This window comes from Vidua macroura, chromosome 7 (genome assembly GCF_024509145.1).
Source record: "Vidua macroura isolate BioBank_ID:100142 chromosome 7, ASM2450914v1, whole genome shotgun sequence".
NCBI lineage: Eukaryota > Metazoa > Chordata > Aves > Passeriformes > Viduidae > Vidua > Vidua macroura.
The window spans coordinates 17,103,965-17,130,262 of NC_071577.1; the positions used below are offsets into that span (position 1 = coordinate 17,103,965).

At 41.4% G+C, this 26,298-nt stretch overlaps 1 protein-coding gene across 1 annotated transcript in view; it reads right to left on the reverse strand.

The window, feature by feature from the left end:
- UBE2E3 (ubiquitin conjugating enzyme E2 E3) overlaps positions 1 to 25,912 on the reverse strand; it is a 51,817-nt gene extending 25,905 nt beyond the window's left edge. The window contains exons 1-3 of the mRNA XM_053982021.1: positions 25,694 to 25,912; positions 24,209 to 24,411; positions 21,993 to 22,043 (exon numbers count right to left, since the gene is read on the reverse strand). Of these exons, the coding sequence (XP_053837996.1) occupies positions 21,993 to 22,043; positions 24,209 to 24,402 (245 nt within the window). The 5' untranslated portion in view covers positions 24,403 to 24,411; positions 25,694 to 25,912. The remainder of the gene's footprint in view (positions 1 to 21,992; positions 22,044 to 24,208; positions 24,412 to 25,693) is intronic.
- Between the last annotated feature and the right edge of the window lie 386 nt (positions 25,913 to 26,298).

Here is a 26,298-nt window from a genome sequence, read left to right on the forward strand (position 1 = left end):
CAAGCAGGACAACCATTAGCTATTGCAGATAAACTCTTCAGTGCAAAAACTGTCCTTCTGGACATGTCTTTGTTAGGATTAGCACAACAGGGCCTCTGAGAAGTATCCCAAGTAAGAAACCAAAAGGAAGCATCTGTAGCATTGAGGAGGCCTGTACAAACAGACAGTGCAAATGAACAAGAGCCCATGATGCCTTTCAACCCTCTTACTTACTGGGTAGTGCTAGGGCTTGCCCATCCTTCTCCCACATGTGAGCCCAGAGCCACTCCTGCCCTGAGCATTACACCCTTCAGCACTTAGTGATGACAAAAGAAGGTGCAGTTTACACTTACTTTTACAGCTCCATTAAAAGGTGACCTGCAAATAAAAAAAAAAATCAAGCACATTTAGTATTATGTGCTGAATGCCCCCAAATAAACAGGATTAAATGAGCATTCAGCCCTCATGTAAAATTTAGGTGAAAAGACTGGCACTGAATGTGTAGTTTGATTTTATGCTCATGAAACAGAGTCCTTCCAAACAGCAATGTTCTGAGCAGTTCCTCAAAACTACTGGCTCCACATTTCTGCCTCTCCCTGCTTGCAGACTGGGATGGAGGTGTGGCGGAAATATTATCCCTCTGAATGGCGCGTTTCTGAAAGTGCAACAAGAAAGCTGGCAAAGAGAGGGCACAGCAGGCAGGCCCGAGTTCCCCTGCTTTCTCTCTTCTCACCCTGCTCAGGCACCAAAGCCTATGCTTTCCAAGTGCACTGACCTGGCACTGGGCTACACCCCCTGTGGAGGCACTGGGGGATCAGACATACTTGAAGATGAAGTTTTGAGGAATGGTACAAATTTTAGCAGTGCGTTGCACAACTACAGGTAGAGCTTTTCCCTTGTAAAATAATGAACTCAATAGCTATTTCCCACTTGCAGTCACCATGCTGGTTTCCCCTCCTCTTTCTGTGTTTGGCCCTGCTTAACTGACTCCCCTCCTTCAGACCCAGCTCAGGAAAGTGTTTGTGCATGTGCTCAAAACCCAGTGCCTTCAATGGAAGACAAGCACATGTTTCAGTACATTACTGGCTGGGGTATTCAAATATATACCTTTCTCACCAGTGCTCTCTTGCACCAAATTTTGTACCTTTATTATCAATTACCTGGTATAAAGCGATGAAAAATAAGCTCATCAGTGACTGATCACTTTATAGCTACTCACATTATTCTGATTTAAAAACATGGATATGTAAAAGAAGATTAAGGGTTTTCCTGTCCTGGTATTCTTACACCACACCACTTCCCCAGCACACGTGAGGGTGAGGAGCTGTTAAGCATTGTGCTGCAGTTCTCAAACAACCTCGCTCTCTTCCCAGATCTTATCTGACATTTCTGTCAGTGAGGCTTTGCAAAGTGAGGCTTTGCAAAGAGCTACCTTCATGTACAGAAATACACTGCACAGGTTTCCAGAAAGTTGCTCAAATAAGGTCTAGCACCTAATTTTAAATCTCTTTTATAAACAGAAGCTTTGGTGACCAACTTTCATCAAAAGTGTCTGGTACACGCTTACTGTTTGTTGGCTTCTTTAACTCGGCTTTTTTATTCCTCATTCTTTTGTGAAATGTTATACTGCTTTATAGGTGTCCAAACTGTAAACCCTCAACATTATCCTACAACTAAGATTTTACCATAAAGTCTTTAAAATATTATTTTGTAAATACAAATATTTTTACAAAATATTATTTTGTAAAAAACCAGAGGTGTGTACACTCCCTAGATCTAAATGTATTAATTACAGGCAAACTGATTGACATTATCTAGAAATATTATTTAAACTAAGAAACTAAACAAGTGAGTTATACCAATTCCTGTCAATAATAATTCTTTAATTTTTAGTAGACTGGTAAAGACATCTGCAATGGGTTAAGAAAGAATTTAAAATAACTATAATGTCAAGCAGGAGATCCTTTAAATTAAAAGTGCTAGTGAATTAAGAAAAGGGAGTAGGTTATGCCAAATTCTCACTTGCAGTTTAAAAGAGGCAGGTGATGGAGCTGAACTGAAAGCATCAAACGAAAGCTGCTTGATTCATCATTTCTCCTTACCATTCTACCTGAATAAATCCACCTACCTGACATCTTTTTTGCTTTCAGCTAAAAACACTACTCATATGAAAGGCAGGTTTCCTCCAGCCTTGCCTGGGAAAAAGCGCATCAGAGAATAGTGTGCAGGCATGGTCATGCCCCACGTGCAGGCACAACAGTGTCATGTTAGTGCTGCTGCCAGAGCATGACTGACCACTGACAAAACAGAGGAAACCAGCCAGGAAGAAAAAAATGTGGCATGGTGTCTAAACCACAAAATAACAACAGAATAACAACACTTTTGGTTTTTTTTCATGTTGTCATAACAGTGGACAACCTACATTAGAAAAACATATACCAGGAGCTTTCTATGAAGTAATACTGGCAGAGTTTTTGCTGCTTGTCTGCTCTGGCATCCTCTAAGCAGTCCTTCTGCTAATATTTCAGCGTACCATTAAAAGAGGCTGATTGTGTACAGAGAGAACCGTGCATGATACAGCAACACAAGCTCTGGCTGAGCCCGAGTCCCTCAGCACATGACTTCAAGCAGTGTTCAAGCAAGCCAAGGAAGAGCAGAGCCACAGCAGAAACTACAGCACACTCACTACTTGCTTAAGAGCTGCAACAGGCAGGAGTAACACTTCAGCTCAATGCCCACTCTTGAACAATTAGAAGCATGATTGAAAAGGAAAAAAAAATACCTAAGACATACACACTGAAAGATCTAAATGTTTTAATTACTCTACAGATTTACATTAATTTCATCTATTTTCAGACTCTCAGCTGTTAGACTACTAGGCAACGCCATCTAGTGATGCTAGCCGAAAAAAGTCATGCTCCATTCTTTGTTGAAAAGAATCACTCTTGAAAAGGTTCACTCTTGCAAAATTCGTTTTTGTGGAACCACAGTATCAAGAGGAGGAAATATTTCAGTACCCATGAGCATTTTCAAACCTGCAGCATTAACATCGCAAAAAGGTCTGAGCTATTTTAGTTATCCTGAAGTAATTTCCAGAACTGACAACACAGAAAGTGAGCTGGGTTAATCACATCACAATTTAAAAATGCACACAACATGTAGTGTTGATACGATATTGGGATACAGTGCAAAGCCCAATAAATGACCTCTAGATTTGGAAAGACCTAGAGATATTATTTGTATGATAAAATAATTTACCTAAATTTTGAAGATTTCTGTTTGTATGTGTAAAATATCTGCTTGAAAAGTGAAAAGAGACCCCTGTGTGGGTTGAAACTTTCTTTTTTTGTGAGGTGGAACCAGTCAGTCATCTGCTGTGAGCTGTAATTAGCTTCTGGTGGAAATTGCCAGCAGATGCAACTAAAAGTTTAAGTCAATTGGCTCTGCTTCCTCCTTGCAAGAAAACTGGCATTTCAGGGCTGCATTCCAGCGTGATGGATCTTAGAAACCAAAGCTAATTTGACAAGAAAGGGAAGTGTCCCTTTTCCTGGTCTGCTTTAACCCTGAACATGCTGCATGTTCCTGCCAAGGATGTATCATTTTTTTCTATTCTTTTGTTGGCTTTTTTGTGGGGATTTTTTGTTTGGTTTTTTTGGTTTTTTTTTTTGTTTTGTTTTTTTTTTTTTTTTTTTTGGTTTTTTTTTGGTTTTTTTTTTAATCCCCAAAGTAGCTATGATTATACAAGAAATATTCTACTGAAGAAAGGCCAGTGTTTAGTCCCAATTACTGAAATCACAGCTGTGGAGATGGGAGAGGAAGAGGATGCAAAAAGTCAGCAATGGTGAACGAAGGCAGCATGTGAAACAGGACTTGGAACAGGAAGCACAGCAAGCTTAGGGACATGAAATGCCAAGCAAAGCCCTGAAGCACCAGTATTGCAGCTGGTCCACACTCAGTCTGAACCATCGGCCTGTAACAGTTCTGCACTTGGGCTGCACCACACTGCACCTTTCAATATTCCACAGCAAATGCAGCATGGGTATTTGCTCTCACCCTGCTTGCCACCGGTTTCCTGCATTTGATTAATATTTCATTATTTCAACATTCAGGCTTGATCAGCCTGTAGTGGTGTATGGGCTATGCATTCTTGTGACCTGTCCTGATCATGTCCTTCATATCTATTGTCGAGTAGATACTGAATGTTCAGCCATGATGAGAAATTGGCATCACTGCTTTGCCAGCTGGGCTTTGTACAAGCCTTGCTGGGATTTAACTTCCTAGTATCCAACTCCCAGGGATATTTGAAGACCTCAAACAGTAGAGAAACTTCACTTCCCCAGAGCAACTGTTAGTTTGCAATGACCACATCTAACATGTAAGTGTTTTTCAATGAGAGGGTATCTATTCACTGAGTGCTGGAACTTCTCTTCAGAAATAAAAACTTCTTAACAAATCAAGTAAAAATCTACACCTCCGTGTCAATGGCACACAGGCACACCTGCCTTATCAAACCAGGCAGCATGAAGAGAGGAAGGGTTTCTGCAGGCTGCCTTTCAGCACCCACTTTATCTGTATACTACAAAACTTAGCTGATGATGTCTTCAGACTCACCACAAAGTAACGTGATTTGCGATACGTAAGAAACTCACATGCAAAACATACTAAATACGGTACTTACATAAAAGCTTAATGGAGCAATGAGGAGTTTTGTCAAGCAGAAACTCAAGCAAAGTGGCATTCTTTGACGCTGGATAGACTGGTCACATTGTAAACTACAGGAATTATGCAGATCTTGCCACAAAAAAAAAATGATACTAGTGACTCTTTTGATGCATTTCCCGAGGAGACATGCAATGACAGCACAGCAGAACTGCCACAACCATTCTCACTCCAGCTGCCCCATATATGTACAACTCTCTCCTAAATACCTTTGAATGCTCATTTTGTAACAGGTCAGCTTCTCAAAAAGATATGTTAAAAGGGGGTTATTTACTACAATTTTTCTAGCAGATTAACCAGAAAAAACATACATGCACGTGCTTGAGTATATTATCCTCACACAGTATTGGATTTTTCACAAGGTTTAAGAGCACTCTTAATAATTTTATATCCTTTTAAAAAAGTCCATTTTAACAATCAAACCTCTTCCAGTATGCTAGATGGCTTTAGCTAGATGGGATCCTTTCCCCTCCAATTAAGAAGAAACAAATCCCGTAGATCTAATCCTGCCTACAGGATAACTTGTTCTTTCTTCTTTTTTTTTTAAAGCTAATTGTTACTACTTAATTATAAGTCTAGTGTTTTGTACAAAAATGGGATCTTTCTTAGGTGCTCTTCTGTTCTGTCTTCCTCTGATCTGAAAAGCTGTCTACCAAGACTTTTATAGTGTCTTTCTTGTTAAACAGTTATTCTTCATATTAAACAAGCAATAGAACAAATCCTGATTTCCACTTAAAGCAGTGGAAAAGCAAAGTTTCTGCCAAAAAAATCTGCATAGCCAAGATTGTTAGCTAATGTACCTTCATTCCTCTTAAGGCTAAAGCATTTTGCACCACAGAGGAATCCATCCAGGAGCTGAAACTCTCAAGATAACAGCTCTTCAGGCAAAAAATGAGCAAGATACTAATATCTGTACAATGAGAGGCAGGCAAAACTGAACTCAAACTTAGCCTAAGGATTCCCTGCATAGCTAACTGCTGTGGCGTGCTTAGCCCTCCAATATCCTGGTTTCACACTAAGTGGCTCTATCCCTCAGGTGGGGTGGAAGGACACAGAGCCAGCCCTGCCTTAGGTGTTTCCCGATGGAAAGCAGGTGGCTGCCAAACCAAATGTGCTGTGTGCAAACAGCACCTGCACTATTCTCTGCCTCTATGAGGCACCATTCACACAAACCCCAACATCATCTTCATGCAAAGTATCCATTTGGGCAGAAATATGGCTCACAGGCTTTGCTGTTCCTTTTGAGATCTCAGCTCAGTTTCTGTGTGCTTGCTCTTTTCTAAAGGCAGAACAAAGAGAATAATTGGCTTTAAAAACATCTTGGAAACTACAAATGAAAAATTGCATGACAAGTGTACAGCTTTAATTACATCTCTCAAGGGGATGAGATAGCATTTCTGCATCCCCATCTTGCCTTCTCTCTGCCCTGGAAATTCATAAGATGATCGGAGGTACAAATGTTCATATTTGTAGGGGGAAAAATTACTTACATTACATTCCTAGCAGATCATGTAAATAACAGGATGTACAGTCTCACAGAATTAGTTTACATTTGAAACATTTTCAAAATATTGTTTTAGCTAGGTATAATAGACCACCATAAGATGTGACACACAGCAAACACAGGGCTGCAATTAAACAGCTGGCAAACAGCCAGAAAGAGATAAAGGCCCAGGCTGTCACTTGCTAGACAATATATATGGCTATTTTGGCAGCCAAAATGAATGTGATAATTGAGCCATGACACATTAAAAAGGCACACAATTTCCAAGGAAAGAGTTCCTGAGCACTAAACAGGGAGCATCTACAGTGTGCTTACAGCCAAGCACAGTTTATGAGTAATAACAAGACTGGACTGATGACAATTCTGTGGTCCCAAGCCAACCTTGTCTCATGCACGGCACCACTGATTTACCACAGACACAGAAATACAACAGTCAAGCCCATAGTGGCCTTCAGAAACAAAGGGAATCTGAAGAGTGTGGGCACTGACTTGAAATGTTTCTCTGAATGTTTTTTATACTAATAAGTATTTTGAACAGTAGCAGTTCTATTTCCAGAAGTCACAGTGACTTGATTTGACTTCAACATCCAGAAAAGGCCCGATTGATGTAATTCAGTTTTGAAATAAAAATACACGGCAACGCATGAAGAGTAAGTAACTCTTCAAAATCTTACTTTTGCTATAAGGAAAAATGACTGTTTTGTTTAAGACATGAAGAACCTTAACATTGACAACAATAGCTGTTTGGAAGACAAAGTCCAGGAGCTTTTCTAGTGTTTCACTGCATATTTTATTAAATAACCTAAGGACACAACAAACAAACAAATGTAGCAAATGAAGACATGGTTTTAAGTTAACACCCAACAGCTATATAAAGCTTCCTATAAATGTACTCCATCAAATTAACATGCTGACATCAATTGCATTTCCTTCTTGAGTAAAGGACTTGAAAGCCTATACACAGGCAGCCCCCAGCCCATTCATTCACTAACCTCCCACAAAGTGTATGTTCTTCAAGATCTAAAGTTATGCTCATATAAAAGAAGGCTAAATTTAGACTCTGTTACAGGAAAATCCCTATGAAAAGTTTACTTCCAGATCTTAGTCTAAACTTAACCACATTAGAGGTGTATTCAAATAAAGACATTGCATATGTAGCTTCCCCAATCAAAAGGGGCAGTGCACCAAGAGAGCTTAAAAAAGTGTTAAGAACCCACTTGTAGATCCATTCACATCAGTGATATCTAGAAGACAACTGCACAGCTCTCCATAGCATCAATACCAGTGAACCACAACTGACCTGAGGGATACTGGCAAAACTTTTGTAAATGATCCCCTGTACTAAGCATCAAAGAAACAGAGGAAAAAGTTTTGAGACATTAAAACAGGGTCTCTTCAATGTAAATTAATTTCTTTTCTCAAACAAAAGTATCAAAGTGCCCTAAACACTTCAGATTTCCTCAGAAAAAAACTCTCTAGCCACCTCTAATAACCAACACAGACTTCCAAATCCAACAATCAGAGCAAACTGGCATTACCATACTGGGCCAAAATAAAGAATCAGAATCAATACCTGACTTTATACTAAAACCAGTACAACTACAATAATTACATAACCTACTTTTACACAATTATCTTTAATGGCTGCGATAGTAACTTCATTAAGTGTGAATAAAGGAAATGGAAAGGCTTAAAGATGTGGTCAGAACATGCACTTTTGGCTGCTTCCTTAGGAAATGCATCAAATATGTTATTTGTGTCTAAGGAAGAGCAGACTTGAGGGTAGCTGCAGCGCCCAAAAGAAAAACGAAATCATGACACGCATTTTTCTGATCCACAAATTAGAAGCATAAGGGGACAACTGCAAGAATGAATTAGTTGACCCTCATCTGAAAATTTCATACTATTGCATCCATAAATGGCATATTCTAACAGTGAAATACATTAAAGAATGTATTTCACTGTTAGAATTTTTTTTTCCCCAGTAAAGCAGCAGACACACAGGTATATTATCCCACAGGCTCTGTCAAGTGATGTTTAGTGGCAGCTGAAACAAGGCCAATTCACATTCCCTTCGGAAAAGCATTTAAACAAACACACGGTTTCCTGGAAAAGGTGAGAAAGGTGGGCTTTCTCTGACTCAGGGCCACAAAGCAGAAAGGCAGCAATTAAAAATGTAGACACAAAAGAGGAATTAAGAGAAATAAGTCCCAGTTATTTAACATACTTCATATACTTGCCCCTTGCGCAAATATCCTATGAAATCTCAGTTAAAAAAGGTTTTTTTCATGGATCTCGTATCCAGCCTGATTGTGAACAGACAGTTACGGAGTTTCATGGAATTAAATTGCAATCAAAAATTGAATTTTCTTATAGGTTAGGAGAAAGTAGGATGGCAAACTGGTTTAGGACAAGAAACAAACACACTTAAGTAGTTTTGAAGTATGAGAACCTTCAAGGACTGTGAATAAAACTGTGTCAGGCAGAAAAGACTGAGTAACTCAGAAGAAGAGGAAGTAACTCAGAAGAACTGCCTACAAGTAGGCAGTTTATTTACACCTACCAGGGAATCAGAGAGTGTTTCTCGTTATGGCTATGTTAACTCAAATCAACCTTTGGCCCCTAGTAATGAGCTGTAATTGCAAAAGAAAACTTGGAAATACAAGGAATTACAGGAAAACTTTTTAATCTTCTGCTGCAGAGAGGAGTAGCTGTAAAAACGTGTGTCCCAGTATAATGCAAAGCACTAATCCTCCCCATAAAGCAGAATACCCTGGAGTAGATAATAACATTTTCTATGAAGTAAATCCTCTATTTATTTATACTCTGGCACAGTTTCCAAGTGTTTACATTTATTCAGTAAGCCAAAAAATTACTCAGACTTATTTTTTCTTTATATTTAACATATAGAAAAACAGCAAAGCTCTGAGCACCTGGACCATAATTAAATCTATAATTCATACAGCAGCATGAAGACTAATACATAAATTAACTCTACCTGCCAGAAGAATTAATAATATCAGGAACAACTTACTGCAGATTCCAAAAATGAGAATAGAAAGGTTTTATAGTAAAGTTTTTGTCTTTCAAACTTCCCTCAGGAAAATCTTTTTCCCCAAATTTCTATTCCAGTGGTGATCCAGGCTCCACCATTAAAAGTTTAGAGGCTAGGAAAAAACTCAGAGAAACGACTGACAGACTGAGAGGCGCAGCGCCCATTAGCACAGGCACTGGAGCCACGCTACAAGCAGAACACGGCTGCACCACCAGCACACTGCGCCCAGCACTGCTCCTCGGCAGGAGAAAGAGGTGCCCTGGCTCGGTGCTGCACTGCTGGCTCTGGAGCAGAGCTGGGGTGCCCCAGGAACAAGCTCACTCCTAACCTGAGAGGTTGCAGCCTCTCAGGAACACATGCAGCTGGTGCAATTTCATACTGCAGTTTATCCACCCACCTAAGACAGAACAGTGCAATGGGGTGTTCCTGCATCCTGCTCTGCATCCAAACTGGATAAAAGCCAGGCTCTGGCTTGCACCTAGCTAAGAGACTGTAGTTACACACTCCAGCAGTGCCAGGATGACTCATGGTGCTTTGCACTCTGCCAGATGACTTTGAAGGAAACAGAGAGCTGCATATGGAAAGCACAAGCAGATGCAGCACAGCATCTCTCAGACACTCGTCAAGCATTCATTGCTTATGGCATCTACTGCAAAGCTAACCAGAACTGACCCCTCGGTCTGTGATCAGTGACCAACTTCAGAAAAGATCAACAGAATTACTTTCAGAAATAACATTAGTGCACTGCATGGACTGCTCACTGCACAATTTAGTGTTGCCTTTTTTTTTTTTTTTCATTCAGGCTTCAAAAGCCAATGGCTCTTTCAAAGTTAACAAACATGGAACTCTTCTGGGCACAAATGGATTTGGACTAAGACCTTAGGCAATACAGTCTCTCATAATTACCCGTTCTTCACACACTTTCAAGAAGCAGAAAACCCAAATGATATTTCTATTGGTGCATTTTTTCCAAACAGCACTCTTATCTTCCCACCTCCTGAAACCAGCTGCTATCACACTGGTGGGCACGTGTCATCTTTACTGGAAAGCTGCCCAGCTTGGGTGGATGATTTTAGCAGGGAGGTATCCAGCTTATCTCAGGTCTGGGGAGAGGTGTGTTCACAGTCATTCCTGTCTCCTTACTCGCATGTTTGAAAACAAAAAGAGAGTACAAGCACAGCTGAGTCTGACAATCCAGATAAGAGATTTCATTTATATTTATTTTTCCAAGGTCAGAATCTGGGAGTTAAGAAAAATTAAGCACATCAACTTGCATTTGTCAGAAAAAAAACCCCAGAGTTATCAAAATCTCTTTTACAGTCCTGCCTGAATGAAAAGTAGGCAGTAGCCATCTACAACAAAAATATCAAGCACGGCCTGCAGATAAATTCAGGGGCAATGCAAGCAGCATAAACAGCATCCAGAAGGATGAAAAGTCATTTCTCAGAGTAGTACAGCTCACATCTGTCTCCATTTTCTCCATCCCCAACCCCACCTTCTCTAATTTCTAGTAAGGCACACTGGTCATTGTACAGGAATTTTGCCAGAATGTCCTTTATATCTGGGACAACCACATGTTGCTCAGTCTACAATAGCTGTTTTAGTATCAAGAGCCACTATGGTTAGCTTGCCTTCTAACTGATAAGAAATTACTTTGCTTCTTCTATTCCTAAAACAAAAAACCCCAAGCAGGTTCAACAGAAAACAAAGACTAACGCTAGTCTGCAGTATTACCATGAAAAATAAACAAAACAAAACACTTGAAAGTAAAATGCTTTCACTGCATTTGTTTTCAGAGAACCTTGAAAGTAACCGACTTCTCCACATATGGATCTATTTAAGGTTTGCTACTCTGTATTATCAAACAAATCACTGCTTTGTTTTGATGATGTCCCTTTCACTTCAGGAACTTGTTTCTTTTTTTTAAAAAAAAAAAAAGTTGTGGTGTGTTTGCTCTGGTATAACTAAGTACACCACCTGGAATTTTGGCCTATTAAAAAAAAAAAAAAGGAAGAAGCAAACCACACTCAAAATACACAGCAGTCAGGTTGCTACTGCAACTCTTCATATTACTCCAGCTATCCGTGACTCTGTGGAAGAAGGGAAAAGTGGAGCTAGGCACTACCTGGCTGTATAGAACTTGTATGAATAGCATATAAAATTTCTACTCCACACAAGAAACACTTTTTCAGCCACAGACTGTGCTTCAAATAGTTTATCATGTGAAGACCACCCTCCCAGATTAAACATTTTTCATCATGCTTGTAGAATTTTAGGTATTTCTACCTTTTGCATAAGAATGTATATCACTTGAGCAATGCTTAATGTGCAGTAGACTGTGCTATGTAACTTAGATCACTTAGATTTGCTTCCATGTGATATAGATTTAGAGTATTCAGTGCAAGTTGATTTTAGTCTCTCAAGACCTCTCTTTGCATTCGCTTTATAGAAATCAAACCAAAACTCATTATTTTCCTTCTAAATCCAAAACTCTGAACAGAAAACCAGGTATTTGCATAAGGATGTTGGTTCTTTGGGCCCTCAGGGTGTCTGTAGAGGGAGATGTTGCTAAATCTGTAATGTCCAACTACAGCATTTGCCACTGATATTAATGAAACAGATACAGATATGCCCTAGGTTTCTATGAACAAGTTAGGACAGGCAGTGATGCACAATGACAACACAGAGCTCTGTGTCAGCTAACCATCCCTGCACCACTTCACTTGTCCCTTGAATCCTCCAACCTGCATGAAGTCTTTGATGTTAGGATACCAGGGAGAAGGACAAAAAGCAGCTAAAGTATTAGCAAACCCCCTTAGTCAAAAAAGGTTTATTTGGGGAGGAACCTGCCCAGTCTGCCACAATAGCAGCCTTCACAGCAAGAACCACCATCAGCTGAACATCTTTCCTATTGCATAGCTACTGATCTATTGAAACACTTTCCACACTCTCTAAAATCCACTCTGCTCAAAGCATTTACAGCATAAATGCTTTACTGAAATTGCAAATAGCAAACAAAAATAGCTTTCTGCTGCTAACCTTCCCTTACAGAAAGGAGAGCACCCATGTTTCCATTTGTCCAGTGAAATCTGACCAGCTGATGCTCTACGGATTCACTCTATCCCATTTTGGTGATTTCCACATCTAGGCTTCAGAGTGAAGTGATAACCTGAGTTCAAACCTAAACCACCTCACTGCAACTTCAAGCTCTATGAACTGAGCCAGCATTGACCGAACCCTTGGCTTTCTGCAGCACCTGTACAGCTAAGCCAGTCACAGGGTGGCCTGAGTGCTCGGCACAGCAACCTTTGCTCAAGCTATGTTAAACAAGCTCCTAAAAGGCAGGCTGGCTCTGCACTGAATGAGAGCCTTCATTTTCTTACTGATTTCCAGCCCTGCCACTGAAGCTACATGAAGGGTTTCTGGCAAGGGAGGAACACACCTCCAAGACAATTCGTTGTGAATCCCTGAGGCTGGCCTTTAGCTTTGCCGTCTGTTCTCTGACTTTGCTGGCTACCTTCCCAGCTCCTGCACCCTTCTGCATGCCTCAGAGAGGAACTACTCAAGTTTATAGCAGCATTAACTCATCAGCTGGAAACCTGCCAGGCTGCTTACATTTTCACTACAATCGTCTGAGCTCTGATTCCAGAGGGTGCTTCGAGACAGGATCCATGGTCACAGACAGCACTACACAACTGCCTTCTGATGTGCTCGATCCATTTGGGGTGCTGGGAAAGATGCATTAGTGCTTGCATAGCTACTGCAAACTGCCTCTGTGTAAGGACAAAAATGCCTCTTGCTTTTGTTTAGCTCAGTGTTAGAGATACTCATGTGCCTGTGGAACAAACACAGAGAACCCAAGCACAGCGTATAAAGTATAAAAATCAAGATCTACTGCAGATCTACTGTGCTATTTGTTTCTCACAAAGGTGACACACTTCTGGAGAACTGAGGACATGTGCCTAGTTTATTTCTAGTTAGCAGAAGGTGACAACTTTGTGCAATTAAAGTAGGATTAGGTAACAATTAAAACAAAGCCAAATTTGGCAGGGGAGGGGGGAAAAGGACAGAGTAGAATAATAAATCAGCAGAAAAAAATCACAGGACATTTACTTTTTTTGACTGACAACAGCACAAAATCTGTGCACTTCTAGTGACTTTTTAAATAATTGTTGCTGTTGCTTGGAATCATAGAACCTGTATATCTTCCAGGATGATTATACTACAAAACCCTGACTAAATTACAGTTTTTAAATGAAGCAAAAATCACTTCCCCACAAGCTTTCCTTTAGCATTATAATTTAAATCCAGTATAAATGCTAGTTTGGTCAAACTGGTCTTCAAGAGGTCACTTAGTCTATTTCCTGCTTGAAGTAGAAACAACTGTATCTAAACTGCTCCTGTCAGTCCTTTGCTTCTTGAAGACCTCTGGCTATGCAGACCCACCACCTTTCTAATGCTGTCTTTATGTCCAGGTACTCCTACATTGATATGAGGTCTTCATTATGGTAATTGAAGTTGCTTTTCATAACTACCTACTCTGGACTAGCAACAATTGCCTTATTTCCTTTGCAGCAACTTCCTTCTATATCTGAAGATCTTTTCCTTTTTTTCCTTCTTCCTTCAAAGCACATGATCCTCAAAGTGGCTACACCTATTGTGAAGAACTGCTCCTCATCCAATCTTTTGTTCCCCCACGGATTTGTGCAGCTAATTATGCCTACTAAAGTGCTGTACCTTGCAGTTCTCATTATTAAATTACACAATATTTTTAAGATCACTTCCTACATTTGCCCCCATCACTCAGCATTCTAGTCCTGTCCTCCAATGTGCTACAACCCTTTCATCCCCACTGTTAACTCCAAATGCAGTATTTATATGCTGTAGGCCAGTATCCTCATCAACAAGGGAAACATCAATTACTAGGGACTGTCAGATGGTCCTGTACAGATTCTTCCAACCTGAAAATGACTCACTGCTAGCTACAGGTCACTTTGCTGTTTCATAAAAAAAAATCTTACCCCTACTTTGTTCCTGAAAGTGATGCTTACAATGGTAGTTTAATCATTGTCAACTAAACTTGTATCTGAGTTCCTAAAAGGTCTGTCCAGTCTGTTTTACTGTAAGTGCTATAAAATTAACAACTGCCCCAGCCACAGTTCTGAACTAGGTAACAGTATAGTGCACTCTCTGCAGAAGGAAAATTAATCCAAATTAATGCAAGCAGGCTAGGACTCATTTATCACCAGCAGTTACTGGCTCAAAGTAAGGCATCAATGTAAAGGAACAGCACAGTTCCTGGATAGCTTAATGGTACACATGCCCCTGTCTGAGATGCAGCTGGATATTCCTGCTCCTGCCTACCCAGCCCTGAACTCAAATATGCTCAAGGTATTTTTCATGATCTGTGTATTACCTGTCTCAAAATGTTCCACATCTATGCAAACCTGAGTTACACCAGCTCCAGGAAACCTCCACACATCAGTTTTATAGGAATTAGGTAGTTTTACATAAAGGATTTGATGCTGTTTAGCTGATTCTCTTGTACTTGCACTTTTGGTGCAAGTTGGTGTCCCAAGTCTATAATAGTAAAGAAACTGATACACAGAGACAAAGTCAGTCTGAGGGTGAAGCATTCAGTGCTAGGACCTTGCTATACATACTATTGATCACAAACTAAGTATGACAGGCTGGCAGGGGTGAGAAATGCAGTTTGAGCATAAAAAGAAAAAATACATATACATGGCATATTTTAGTCAGTTTTATCACAGAGCCTGAAGGGCCTTTCTACCATTATAAAAATCCAAAAAGCAGATTTGTCCTTAACTCCAAGACCCATTACTTTGCATTTTTCACAAATTTTTGCACAATACCTAAAGAATTGTTTAAAAACAGTCAGGCTTTTCTACTGTTTCCAGATAAAACTTAGGACATAATGGGCATCAGTTCTTTAACACCAGTAGCTGAATGAAAATGTGTTTGAACTATTTCTGCAACTTTAAAGTAGAAAGACAAACATTAATTTTATTTTTCTTTTCATTTTGACAGTAGTGCTACTGAAAACTAGCGAAGTATCTATATAATCTTTGGACTAACACACAGATTTCAGAGCAGACAGTAGGACAGTACTGCGGACACTGCTCACAGAAGTGTCAAATGTGCAAATCTGCAGGCATGAAAACTTACTCCCATGAGTAGATATGTTGATTCGTGTTGCATAACCCTCTCTTAATTATGCCACTGAGAACACTTGCATGAGAAATTCACTGTGTGGGGGCTGATCAAAAACCTTGGTTTATAGCTTGCAGGAGGTCAATACTAGTAGAGGGGGAAAAAACTTGAGGCATTTTCAATTAGTGGATCTGTCATCTAGTCTCAACTAAAAAAAAGAAATTTAAATCTTCTCACAATTAAAAACATTCAGGAGTTACACAATCTTTCACTAGTGCATTTTTTAAACGAAAGTATATTAAATAACAGTGCAGTCTGGCTCTACTTAACACTTAAATATTTTACTGAAATGCCTTTCTAAATTTGCATCATCCCTCTTCCTTAAGCAGCTTCACTCACCAGCAAATAAGGTAAAAGCCACTCTGTAACATAAAGGTTGCTTCTACAGCTGGACAGAAATACAAAAATACCAGACTTCTGACTGCTGTGCTAAATTACACCACTCTTTCCTACTCTGACCTGGACTATACCCTTCTGGTTAGAAAAAAGGAAGAAAGAAGGAGAAGGGAAGAAAATGCTTAGGAGAAATAATTCTAGATAAATCAGATATGAGCAATACTAACAAGTCGAACTTCAATATTCATTTGAGAGTTACTTTAAGCATGTTTGTAGAGGAGCCATGAACCCTCTTCATTGTATTTTTTTAACTGTAAACTTCTGTAGAGGGAAGGAAGTATTAGAAATAATCTTGTGGGTTGTATTCTCAAAACCACTCTGCAAACTTCAGCTTTTTTTTCATGTAGAATGCATTTATTGCGCTCAGTGGTGACAAAGTGCTGGGCAGGGAGAGACAATAAAAAGCATAATGTGTCACAAGATACATTATCAAGTAGAGTTTGGGTGATTTTTAAAAATTTTGCTTATTCAGCTTCAGCACAAGCATTTGGGGACATACTCTCAAACATAACTATCTCTTACACACCTTGATAACTGCTCTTCTGTATGGAACCATTTAGTGCTCACAACTGGGTTTTCACTGCAGAGGTGGAAGCCAGAGAAATTGACATTTTTTTTTTCTCACTGGGATTCAGTATTTAATACTATGAAGACATTTGCCCAACAAGAAATTAAGAGAATAAACACAAAACTGGGGGACATACACCGATCTCAAAAGTCAACAGCTTGAGTGGAAGAAAAAAACATACACGTGAAGATGGGCACACATTTTTGCTACTGTATAAAGGCCTGCTATTTGACTGCATGCAATATATTTTCTTCTCCTGATTTCATAAAGGCAACAGAATGCGTGGCTTTGACAAAGGGCAGATGGAAACTTACTACATTTGAGAGACAAAGGAATGGATTGGCTTATTCATATCCTGGTGTGTGTGGCAAAAAGCTTTGTGTGAACAATGCCTACTCTGAGAGGAGAGAGGAAAAACCCAGCAGAGTTCATTTGAATCACCTATTTAAACCATTTAAGCAAACTTGGATGACTTTTTTTTTTTTCCTTTTTTGTTTTTTCCCCTCCCTGGGGAGCATTACAGAGTAATCACATGAATCTGCTTCACTTTCTGACTGGAGTAGTCATGTCCATGGCAGAACTGGAGCAAACCACAGCTGTGCAGCAACATCTTCAACAGGCACAACTGTTTGCAGAGTAAACATTTGCCTATAACCTTACTGCAGACAGAGTATGTTAACAAAAGGAATGCTTCTACAAGCTTAGCTGCAGCACCTTCCTTCACAAACATGGGGCTGCATTAGCTCAAATCCAGCACTACCTCTGCACGTGGACGAGCCTGCACCACCAGCACAATTTTTCATTGCTCCTCATTGTTTTAGACAGCTCAACTGAAAGAGCTTAAATTGCTGGTCTGAGGAATATCTTCACGACATTGCTTTAAACACATACTTCAGTGCTCCCACACTGATGGAATAGCAAGCACAGTCCAACAGTTACAAACATCTGGAAGCATGGGTCCATAACCAAAGCAGTAATAGAGTTTGCCTGCCAAGGTTTTGCAGGCATTCTTCTTTGTGTCAAACTCCAGACCCTGGTGCTGGCAACACTGCAGGGTGGAATTAGCCCAAGATGTGGCAGTAATGAAAGGGACATATGCAGTTCTTAGGAAGCAAAAAAATCCTGTATTAAAACAAACCCCTTACACATCTTCCTTCCATTTGTTCTTAGTCTACACACTTTGGAGTGTTATTTTAAAATACATAATTTAAAAATTAACTACTCATAAACCATCAACCTATTTGCAAGTCTAGGAGAGGCTACAAACAGCAAAATCATCAACTGCCACCTTTTGTAGTACTGCTCAAGAAATCACATTAGTATGTATTAGCATACAAGGCCTGAAAATAAACAGGAATCAATATTGTAATCCCTATTAAGGAAAATCTTTCCAACAGACCTGTAAGGCCAGGCACTCACTGGCTAGAGGATGAGACAGAGCAGGGAGCCTTTGGGGTGATCCAAGCAGCTCTCTCTTAGCAAAAAGTCCCATTTCCCAGCAGTGACAAAGAAAGTAAGTTGTTTCTCTGACCAGTGCTCCAAAGCACGTGTTTTGCCTGGCCTTTCCACTTTACTTTTTTCTTTTAAACCACCTGCTTTCAAATATCTGATTTTCACTTTAGTAAAGAGAAGAGATTAAAGCCAATTTACAGCACAGGATATAAAAGACTTACATTCTCCTGCTTGCCTGGGAAAGATGCACTATTTCAACTCACCACTTTTTAAACCACATGAATTAAGCTCTGAGTGCATACACTGAATGTTTGCATTCATTTCCTGCAAAGTTTACACTAAAGTGGATTTGTTATAAAATGGGCTGTAAACTATAAACTAAGCTGACATGAGTGTTATTAAAAAGAAATTCAAAAACTTTTCCACAAAGAAGAACAATATTTAATTTAAGAATGGAAATGAGGAAGAGCGAGCAATGAAAACTGGGAATACACATTTTTGTTATTGTAGATCAGCAGGGCAGCCAGGAACAGCTAAAGGAAGCTGCTATAAATCACAGCACCCCTGGGAACAGCCCCACTTGTGCCAGCCCTAAAATCCAGGAAATACAATGAGAGCTGGAGACAGCAGTGCCCTGCTCCACCTGAGCTGCAGCCTCCAAGTTGGGCAGGTCTCAACATAAGCCTCAGACAAAACCTTAACTACACAGCAGTGACCTCTATCTAAACAGTTTTATGCTATGAGCTGAAAATAGTAATTCCAGATATGTCAAACTTACTTAAGAGCATCTCTGCAGCCCAGACTTACCATGCACTACGTGCAAAATCTTTGCAGCATTTACCTGAGAGTCTGTAACAGTGGGGTTTGGCACACTTCCACACCTTGAAGTATGTATAAGTGCTTGCCCATGGTTTGAAACTGAGCTGCCTAGGAGCAATAGGGCCAAGATCTTTTTAGCTTTGCTTTCTGCTATTAAAAGCACAAAAGAAATTAAATACAGCACACTGCATCAAGTAGCACAGCTTTGAGTTAAGATGGCAAAAGCAAGAAAAAATGGGATCAGATACCTGTCCTAGGTTTACCTATGTGTCCTAGTGCTATGGTGTATGTTGGACAGTAATTGACTTGTTTCAGGTTTTTCTATTGAACAGGAGAAAACATGGGTGGAAAGCAGCACTTAATTTTTCTCCAACATCTTTAGTGGCCTAAGATTGAACTTAATTTTATTGCTTTTGATGCTTTATCTTTCTTGAAAATCACACCAAAATCACAGGAATTTAGTATTACTGCATGTTAAGGAGTAAAGTTATCAGCATGAAGATATTAAGTTTTATAGTTGGTACCCCTGAGATGCAGCTCATATTCACTGCTCACAAACATGACAGCATGATACCTGACAACATGTATCATGATTTTTTCAACAGTTCATTGTCCAATTAACAGAATCAGAAATCAATCCTTTCTGTTGAGATAAGCAACCAAAAACTACTGTTTAGTCAGTTTTACTGTGCCTGTCATTCTGCTATCCCAGTGCCTAAAATAGAAGTCAGTGTGCAGCCCAGGCCTGCTCAACATACCCAGGAATGGGGCTTTCTTGGGGCTCTGACATTTTTATAAAGCAGATGTTACAGCAATAGATGTGACTGCAGGAAAAACAACTGCTGGGGAAATCTGCACCTCTTTTGCATGAGAATCACAGTGCAGCCAGTCAGTGTCATTTTAAAGTAGATAAATCAGCCTTGGGTCACTCCCATGGGGTGACTCTGGGCGGTTGCATTGGCAGGTGAGAAGTGGCAGCAGATATCAGTGTTTAACATGATATGAGAGAGCTCAACATATTTGTACTTTAGTATTTGTACTGTATCCTGTTAAAGTAACATTTAACATTTCATATGTGCCATTGCTGCATTTTAAAAATTGCTAATTTTTCATTACTTATGTAACTGAGTAAGCAGAAGGACTATCAGCACCCAAGAGCATTAGTTGCCAGTTGTATTTTTGTGAAGCTTGCAATATGTGGACTGCAAATGATAACATTGGGCTCTGGAATGGAAGAGAAACAACTGTGCATGAAAAACTGGTTTTGGGAGAACTTAGACACCAGGTTTTTATGTTTAAAGCACATGTGAATATGCCCAAATTATACAGGCTTTTAAATGTTTTGGGGGTTTTTTTTTCACAATTTTTTTTTTTCCACAAGAAATAAAATAAGTAGCATTCTGCCGCTTGTTGCATGATGAGCAGTGCAGAGGTCTCATCAGCCTGCTGTGTTTGTCTGTAGCTTAATCTGTGCTACTACACCTTTATAAGAAAGTAAAAGTGTCAACTGTTTCCGCACATAACACACAGCTGAATTTGCTTCTTGGTACCAGAAAGGCTCCTTCTAACGAGTCAGTTTCAATTTTGCAAAAAGTAAAACTGCACTCATCATAAAGTTGTTACTGAGTAAATCCACTAAATTCCTCTTAAAAATACCTATGGGAACAGAAGCATTGACTTCCTCACTGGCAAAAAAAAATAACATTTTTTTTTCTACTCTCTGTAGGAAAGAAACTTGAATAATTTTAGACACACTGGGGGGTTTTCATCATTCTCAACATCATTCCTGGGCATCTGGCTGTACCAGCTCACAAGCAAAATGCTCTGCAATACTTTTCTGCTAATATGAGAGGAATAAGCTTTGCCAGGGAGCCAAGTATCAGATAGTGCTGCAGAGTGTGAAAGCTTCTCTTTCTAAAAGCTGTAACTTGCTGTACCCGAAACTGCTACAATTATCTTTTTGGCAACTGTAAACAAAGCGTCAGGGTTCTATTTCATTTAAATACTTTCTCTTCTGCCATGCCCCTTTGATGGTCCAAATATAAAGTGCAGAACCAACACAGAACTAGAGCCCAGTATTTAAAGTTATCTAAAGCAGTTATTTAAAACCAAACCAAACCCATCTCCCCACAAAAAACCCAAACAAACAAACAAAAAACCAAAACAGAAACACAAACCCCAAACAAACAGAGCCACTGACCCTACATGCAAATACATCAGACTGCCACAGGCAATCTACAGCACAGTCCTCAGGACAAGACGCCTTCACCACAAATTCAATAGAACACTGCTCTGGTTTAGCCCCTGCACTCATGGATTAGTGAGACAGAGGAACAGCTCATATTTTATCAAATTCACAAAACACCCACCAACCCATTCAAAAGCCAAACAATTCCAACACACAATCAGAAAGCATTTCCAGCATTTTTTTTAGAACATGTACATGGCTTACTGTTACACGAGTTATTGAGATACCTTCCAGTCAGAAATCTTACGGAGATGCCTCAAATGAAAGCAACATTATTTAAAGTGAGCTTTACTGCAAATCCGAACACTGGATGCTCACAGCTAATAAGCATTTTTATGCATCCTTTAAACAAAAGTAAAACCTGCCAAAAGATTTAAAGAAATCAGCTAACTGTGCTACTATCTAACTTTCCTACAGATCAAGTACTTCAATTCCAAACCATCTCTTAAAACTAAATCACTCAGTTTCCCATACTTAAAATTTCATTTTCTAAAACCAAATAGAAGTGCCCCCAAGTTGGGAACTTCCTTAAAAATATTCTTTATCAAGAGACTACAACTTTGACCAACAGACACAAATTTAGAGGCAATGCTTCAGTTTATCTGCTAAACAACATACTAAGAGAAAGCATATAAAAATCACATACAGTTCTTTACTTCAGAATGAAAAGATCACTCTAGAAACCCAGCACTCAAAAACCAGTTCAAACTACATGCAGACATTAAGTTGAAAGCTTCAGCATATTTTGACATTCATATAATTAATGTTTCACAAAGGCACTGACCAGCTACGAGCAACAAACTGAATAGATTTCACTGTGTACATCAATCACTAATGACTACACCTCCAACATGCAGACAAAATATCAAACTTCAGTTTCAAACATTTTGTATGCTTGTTCAATTCGCTGTATGCAATTTCTGTCTAACAGTCACCCGTCGTAAACACTAAGTTTGCCTTTTGTTAACCTGAGCACATTAATTTCCTACCACCGACCACAATTTAAGAAGCCATTACATACCTGCAGTTAGGAGGAGGATCAAGGGTTATTTCAGCTAGCTCCTTCTGGATTCTGTTGGTGAAATGAGAACAGACACAAAGCATTTGAGATAGTCTATAGAATAAATCAGGGAATTACACTGCCCTCTACCACCATGCAGTTAAATGCAAGATTGGCTTTGCCTTCAGTAATGCTAACATGGCTGCTTCCTCTTTGTTCTCAGAGGCATAACCCAAATCCCACAGCTCAGAAACTTTGCAGCTTTTTTCCTGCTCCACGCTGTATGTAAACAGAACACTTACAGCTGAGCTGGGTAGAAATTTCCCACAACTATTCAGAAAAGTAACTCTTGTTCACATCTGAGCACTTTTTACCAGGGAGATTTTCTTTTCAAGCTAATATGCAAATGAGGCGGGGGGGTGGGGGGGGGGGGGGAGCCTGCACCGGCAGATTTGACAATGACTTTAAACCAGAGCTACAGGACCTGTGACTGAGGCTCAAGTGAACCGTGCTGGCAGCAGACACACTCTTTTCACAATATTTTACCTACTACTTTGCAGTGTGTTTAAAAAGTGGATTTGCAGATCTGCCAGGCTGTCTCTGTTACTGGAATAATCTCCCTGGATCAACTTTGCTTCTCTCCATACCTCTGCTGCCTTGCCTCCTGCAACCTTACACAGTAGCTGTATTTATGTGATAAAAAATGATACAATAACTTGAAATAATCTGTGCGTAACTTTACTCTATTATAAACATTCACAAGGAGTTAAGATCTGAAAAATGAGTACTGAAAACTTCCTGTCAATTTAAGTTTATTTAGGTACATAAGAGGTGCAATTTCAAAATACACATGGCTAGCTCCTCTTAAAAAGGTCAAGACTTCTCTTCACAAAAGGACACATAAGAGCAATACATGAGAGAGAGAATTTCATGCAAATAACAGGCCTTAAAAGGTGAGCTAACAGAAACTGCTCTGGATGTCCTTGCATTAATACAAATAAGTTCAGTAAGCCTACTGAACTATCTGAGATGCATGGAATTAGACTTGCAATGATTAAATGAAACAAAGACAATATGGGAAAACTCAGTGTCAAAAACCTGTATCTTAGGCTTGTCAAAGAAAGACAAGTAACAACAAATTACAAGTGCTACATAGTAGTTGCAAAACTTTTTTCTCTTTAGCCAGTCCTATTTCAAAGGGTTTCTTTAACAAGCTCAAAAGTCATCAAAGCCATGCAGCCATTCTCTGCAACAATTTTAACATATTTCCAAAAGAATTTACTAAGTCCAATACAAAATTACTAAAGTGTTCATAAAAGTCAGAACTACAATAGTTACGCTGAATAAGCAAAATTTGAAGCTACTACAGCTATTTTACAACTTTGCTTGCTACTGGATACTTGTAAATGTTTTCAAAGAAAAGCAACTCCGGGGAAAGGACTAGAAAGTTATGTTTCATCTCCAAAGACAGCTAGAATTAAAGAATTTAAAGTTTGAGTATTTCCCACAGCTGATCTTTGAGAAAATTACCAGAGTAATCCTTGAGAGCCAGACTGCCAGTAAACTTATATGCAAATGAAAGTGCAACCAATATAACTAAACAAGGCTTCTGAAGATTCATATTTAAAGGTAGAGGCTACCTGTAGAATGTCACAAGTTTAAATCCACAGCTCCTAAGGGAGAAAACTCACCTAAGTTTCTCCCAGGAGAATGGCAGAACGAACCCATTCCTTCAAGGTGCGTAAGGCTCTCCTGTGCATCATCATGAAAAGCTCTCATAAGGCTCAGAGAAGCCACTGGGGTTTTATGACTTCTTTAATTAGACAGCATTGCCTGTCATCAGTCTACCAACCATAATAAAATACTCCAGGAGCACTCCACCCTATACCAATCAGGCACGGAAACCTAACTCAGAAAAAAGCACCAAAGCTCTCTCGCACATTTTTGCAAATACAAAACGTACCTAGATGCCCCCTCCCAGTCATCCTGTAAGTCACCAAGTTCTGTACCTACTCTTCAAAAGACATAGGACCATTCTGCGTAACTGTTACTCCAACAAGACTTGGATTAATTAAAACACTGCTTAGCAGGCTTCTGTCAACTACCAAAGTTGATAGTTCACTCCCTTCCACACAGCTTTACAAGAAGAATGCCTCTGCCCTGACAAGTGCAGTGCAAGTACTGAGACTCCAACTACTGTGCAAAAATACTGCAGGATGTTTCACTCCCTCCTTTACCTTTTTGCACTAGTAGATAGCTTAGCAGTAGTTTTGCTGGATAGTTTGGTGTTCTTCTTCTGCTGGGTGGCAGAGGGTTTTCGCTCTTCTTGCTCTTCAGGTTCAGGTGCAGGCGGATCCCTCTGATCGGCATCTGAACTACCACTGCTGGTACTTGGACTTTCATCGTCTGACCTCTGCCTATCACTGGACATTGTGGGGAACTTTTAGGAGAAAGAAAAGAGGCAGAGTTAATGCACAAGGAAGAACTCTCTCTTGTCATTCCCCAAGTTCCACTGACCTCTGCCTACCACTGGACATCATGCGGAACTTTTTTGGGGAAGAAAAGAGGCAGAGTTCATACAACAGGCAGGACTCTCTCTCATTAAAATCCCAAGTTCCAGAAAACTTTGAATAGGTGACAAGTCAGTTTCAGTGAGAAATTAATCAAAATATACTTCTTTGTCTCATACCCAAGAGCTGGAGTTTGACAGCTACAAAGCAATATTTACACTTCTGAAAATACAGATATTTCCAATTTTTAAACCCACTCACATTTTTTTCATACTTTAAACAATATGCCAATTGTCGACTTTGTTTAAGGCATGAGACAGATTTAGCAGAGTACTTAGGCAATGAACATTAATAACTTATGACACACTGTAAATAACAGACCTCACTGAAAATGTTTTTTAAAAAGTCACTAATAACCTGTAAATATTTACACTGGAGCAGAGCATTTTATTGGGTCCAAACGCCAGATCCCCCCTCTTCCCCTCTCTCTGAGAAAATACACTGCCAGTTACACTTGGGTTGATTTCAGATGGAAATGTACACTTGCTCTGAGCATTTAAAGGGCTGGCACGGGGGGGGGAACGAGGTTTGTTTTTTTACTGGTGGTAGGGCTTTTCTTGGTAAGGGGAAAAGCCCCGCGGTGCATTTAAAGCCACTGGGGTAGCAGCAGCCCCGGTTATTTACATGGCCAGCAGCGAGAACTGCATTTGGCCACCACAGAGCTGCCGGAGGGGGAAGAAGCATAATTCAAACTGCACCTTCTGCACAGCTCTCCCCGCCGCCGCTCCCCGCGCAGCTCCGCCAGGCAGACCGACATTTTTCCGCCGATCGGGAAAGGCGGGGGGCGGGGGGGGGGAGGAAGGAGGGGGCTGCCCCGGCGGCCGGGGGGGGCCCGAGGAGGAGCGGCGGGAGCTGCGGCAGGGCTGGATCCAGGCGGCCGCCCGGCCGCGCTTTGTGGGGAGCGCCAGCCCGCCTCGGCTCGCCTCGGCTCGGCGGGCGGCGGCGGCGGCTCGCCCGGCCCCGCTCCGCACCGTGCGTGTGCACCAAGTGAGGCGTGAACTCGGGCCGGCCCCGCGTCCCCGGCCGCCGCCAGGCAGCGAGCGCCGAAAACAAGAACAAAGCTCCTCTACCAGCCCCCCCGCCTCCTCCCCGCCTCCCCCCACCGCGCTCGCCCAGCCGCCGCGGCGGCCGCCTCGCCCGCCGCTCCCTTACCTTCGCCGGCGTCCTGTCCCAGTGCTGGGTCGGAGGGGCGGGATGGCGGGGGGCCGGGCCGGGCCCGCGGCGCCCGAGGAGGGGACGGAGGCGGCCGGGGGGCTCTACGGCGGCGGCGGCGGCTCTGTGGCCGGGCAGTGTGGAACATTGAGAGCCGGAGCAGGGGGGGGACGGGGGGAGGCGCGGTGCGGCCCCGCGGCCGGCGGGTGGCGCTGGCGGGCCCCGCTCTGCGGCGCGGGCTCCCGCGGCGGGCCGGGGGGCCGGGGCGGGGGGCGGCGGGCGCGCGCCGCGGCGCGGAGCGGAGGCGGGGAGGGGGCCCGGCCGCCCCCGGGCTCTCCCCGCCCCGCCCGGGCTCCCCCGCCCGCCCGCGGCCGCCGGCGGAGCTCCCGGCGTAGCGGGGGAGGGGAGAGGGGGCGCTCGCTCCCGTCTGCCGGCCGCCGGGGTGCGCGCAGGCGCGCTCCCGCCGCGGCCGGGGGCGCGCGTGCTCCGGGCCGGGCAAGGACAAAGCGGCGGCCCGGGAATGGGGGGGAATCGCCCCTCGGTGGCCGCTCGACCCGGCCGGGCGTCACCCGCAGCCGTCAGCTGAGCCCGGCTCCCGGGGGGCT